The sequence below is a fragment of the Bidens hawaiensis genome, unplaced genomic scaffold (assembly GCF_021521415.1).
Source record: "Bidens hawaiensis isolate Kalapana, Puna unplaced genomic scaffold, B.hawaiensis_p1.1 tig00004030_1, whole genome shotgun sequence".
NCBI lineage: Eukaryota > Viridiplantae > Streptophyta > Magnoliopsida > Asterales > Asteraceae > Bidens > Bidens hawaiensis.
This window is the reverse complement of record NW_027491238.1, coordinates 1,537,215-1,540,667: the sequence shown is the minus strand read 5'-3', so window position 1 is coordinate 1,540,667 and position 3,453 is coordinate 1,537,215. Positions and strand designations below refer to the sequence as shown.

The following is a 3,453-nucleotide window of genomic DNA, read 5'->3' as shown; positions in this document are numbered from 1 at the left end:
CGATACGATACCGTTTATAGGAATCAGGCTATAAACGAGGCATCTGACTTATTGATACGTGATTTCTGTGCGAACTACGATAAGGTGAGTTTCACGACCCCCACTTTCTAAACTGTTTTACGAACTTTTGGGGTGAAAAGCATGTTTACATAAACTGATATACTTGAAAACGTGTGATGATGTGGATTATCTAAGTACTAACACTTGACAAGTCCCCACAAACACAAGTGATTAACTTCGTGCCGGTGACGTGTGGATAGTACTATCGGTTTGACAAACCCAACTGACAGAGCCGGAGGGGTATGCCGGAACATATGTAAACCCAGTTGCACATTGTCATTATATTTTTACATACTGCTATGTGGTGTTAGACATAGTACATACTTGGGGCAAAGTGGCTGTTAAATGCCAACGGGAGTGCATGGGCAGTGGAGGCCATGTGTTTTAGCTCGTTTCGGTTTCACTTGTGGCTTATAATACATCATACACAGACATATATACATACACACTGTAAACTTTACGAACTCGTGAACTGATTTCATTGATACTCGTGAAACTTGAAACTCACCAACTAGACGTAGTTGACCCGTTTTAACATGCTTTTCAGGTAAACCAAAAGTGGAATGATTTGCTTACATGCTTGGTGTTAGAAGGAAAGTTGAATAGCTGTGAATAGACGCTGATATAATACTGTATAAGAAGCTCTTAAACCGGTTATGTGTTTTTCACCTAGTTTGTAAACATAGTACCTACCCAGGTAATATGATGTAAATTAGTTTATGAATTTCTTTATAAACAATGTTGTTGATACCAGTGTTATCTGTTACATTCCCGTATTACGCTTCCGCAACTACCTAGTCGGGGTGTGACAGATTTTGTGCGTATTAAAAAGCCCTTTTTGTTGTAGTGCGACGATATAAATCAGTGTCGAAGCCTAAATTATACAAAGAAAGTGTAGGAGTCTTGGGTTTAATTTACGTGCTAAGTTGACACGGAAAAGGGAGTCACGGCTAGAGCGAACCGTGGCTGTCGGAACTTTCGAGTGATGTGTAGCCTCGTCTACATTGGTTTAGAAATGAAGCGGAGGTAGTCAGCTTGTGTTTTAGTGTGTAAGAAGGGGTTGGTCGTCGGAGGTGATCTCTGAAATGTATTGGGTCGTCGGAGGTGAACTCCGGTGACGGACGACCTGACGACAGAGGCTAACAGCGTTATTGTATGGTAATCGATGGAAGGTTTTTGATGGTCACTAGAGTTTTGATCGGACTTGTGGTGGTGTAGATAGAAAGAGAGAAAATGGGTTTAGAGAGAAGAAGATTGGGTGATGAGTCTCAATAAAAATACCTATTTTTATAATTATTTTTCAAACTTTACTAAGTAAAAAAAACTCTAGAAATAATAGGTTTACATATTAGATCCACACCTCAACCTACAATAAGTCAATAATGAAACAGACTTTTGAACTTCTGGTAGGGTTTAAATGCTCCTGAAACCATGAAACGTGTCAATTTTATTGTTCGTTCTTGAGGGACTACAAACATTTCAAGAAGTGACACCTGATAGATAGCAACCTTTATTTATAATCGAATAATTAGAAACACTGGTGATAAGAACCATAAATGCTCTTAATCAAGAAGGCCCAACATGACTTCGTCGTCCAATGGAAAATCAAACAAACTGTTACCCTCTAAAGTGTCCCTCTCTGCTGAAAACCCTCTGAAAGACCAACCAAGTTGATCATCAATTTCCTTCTCCGGGTCGTCAAATAACTCATCCAAGTACTCGTTCATCTTGTCAGCAGATAATGTGGGCGAGGAGACAACGCCTGGGGAGATATTAAAGGCTTCCATACATGATGATGTTAACAAGTTATGGGTGTCTTGAGATGTAATGTATGGGCTCAAATTTAAAGCTTTGGAAATGGTACATGGTTGAGGCTTGATAATTGTGACCATTGTATGCTTTGATTGTTCACCATCTTTATGTACTTTAAGCTGTCCCTTTTGTTGTTTGGGACGAGATCTAAGATGCGTATTCCAGTAATTTTTTACATCATTAGCGGTTCTTCCTGGAATTCTTCCGGCAATCAATGACCATCTGAATACATATATTGGGTTAGAATGTCTTTTATAGATTTAAAGATAAATAAAATAATTACACACCTGTTACCTAGAAGCTTGTGAAGCCTAAGCATGAGGTCAACTTCATCCTCCTCAAAACCTCCTCTTTTTATATTTGGTCTTAGATAATTCAACCATCTCAGCCTACAACTCTTTCTGCACCGGTTTAAACCTGTAAAACACCGAAAAATTAGCTTTCTTTTTCTCATATAAATACCCGAATGAAGATAATACAAGTATGTTCAAATAACCTGCTCTGAGAGGAACAAGGTGCCATTTCCCTTCACCAAATTTCTCAATACAATTCTTTAGAAGCATATCTTCCTCAGCAGTCCATGCACCTTTCCTCACTGAACTCTGTCTCATTCTTTTTGGTGATATTTTCTATTGAGTAAAATCGAATCACGTGCTTCTTTTTTAACTTAAATTATGCGTAACCCAAATATGGATGTCCCTTATATAGAGACATTGAAGTACATGTGTCATCACATCTCTCCACATATATTTCACTTACGTGCATGCTTCCCTTTCCACAAAAATAAACTCTTATCTTGCTGTTATTCTAAAAGCCAAAATTCTCAAATAAAAAAATTTGAACGTGTTAGCAAATTCAGCGTAATTGTCATGAAGTGGGAAATGGAAATGGTCCAGTTTTTTTTGTCAAATGAAAAAATGAAAAGAAAAAGGAACTAGTTTTTGAACGAAAAATTCGTGTATTTGATCAAAACTTAAGAATAATTTTGACACTTTGTGCATAGTTAATTTATATGAGCATCAAGTGAACAATCAAACACAAATTATATTATGTTGACTTCATTATATGGACCGCGAAAGGAACGACACAAGTAAATGGTGCTGCAGCTATATACCATTACGTACGTACATTTGATGAGAGAAATATATGTTAAAAACATATACTAGTAATAAGAAAGATTTATAAGTTTAAATACTTTAAAATTATCATGTTTCTTTTAAATTTTAATTGAGAAAAATAAAACAAGGTTGATCTTTATATATAAAAGAATGTTTTAGTTGGTTTTAAAAAATTAAACAGGAACTTGATTTTAAAACTTTGATATGTCTAAAGCAAGATACATAAAATATTATATAAACTATTGAGCTTCTTCTAATTGATATAATATTGGTTTACCAATATAAACATAACAAGACGACGTTAACTTTCCGGTTAGACCAATCCACCTCCAAATACTCAAAATCTCAACAAAAATTCGACTTGGACGGTAACAATAGTGTTTGACACAAAAGGGTTTTTACTCAAAATGTAAAGAAAAAGACTATTTGAACGATATCAATTACCTAGAAATGGTTTCCTAAT

General features: G+C 35.9%; 1 protein-coding gene across 1 annotated transcript; it reads right to left on the bottom strand.

The window, feature by feature from the left end:
• Positions 1-1,456: 1,456 nt before the first annotated feature.
• On the bottom strand, positions 1,457-2,735 carry LOC143625269 (transcription factor MYB90-like). The gene is made up of 3 exons (XM_077095654.1): positions 2,369-2,735; positions 2,160-2,289; positions 1,457-2,094 (listed from the first exon to the last, which is right to left on the bottom strand). Exons 1-3 carry the CDS (start codon positions 2,481-2,483, stop codon positions 1,623-1,625), a joined length of 717 nt encoding a protein of 238 aa, XP_076951769.1. The 5' UTR covers positions 2,484-2,735; the 3' UTR covers positions 1,457-1,622.
• Between the last annotated feature and the right edge of the window lie 718 nt (positions 2,736-3,453).

Coding starts and splice junctions, on each gene's coding strand:
- LOC143625269 (XM_077095654.1), bottom strand. CDS start 2,483: ATGAGACAGAGTTCAGTGAGGAAAGGTGCATGGACTGCTGAGGAAGAT. Junction 2,290..2,368: donor CCTTGTTCCTCTCAGAGCAG/GTTATTTGAACA, acceptor GGTGTTTTACAG/GTTTAAACCGGTGCAGAAAG. Junction 2,095..2,159: donor CACAAGCTTCTAGGTAACAG/GTGTGTAATTAT, acceptor ATATGTATTCAG/ATGGTCATTGATTGCCGGAA.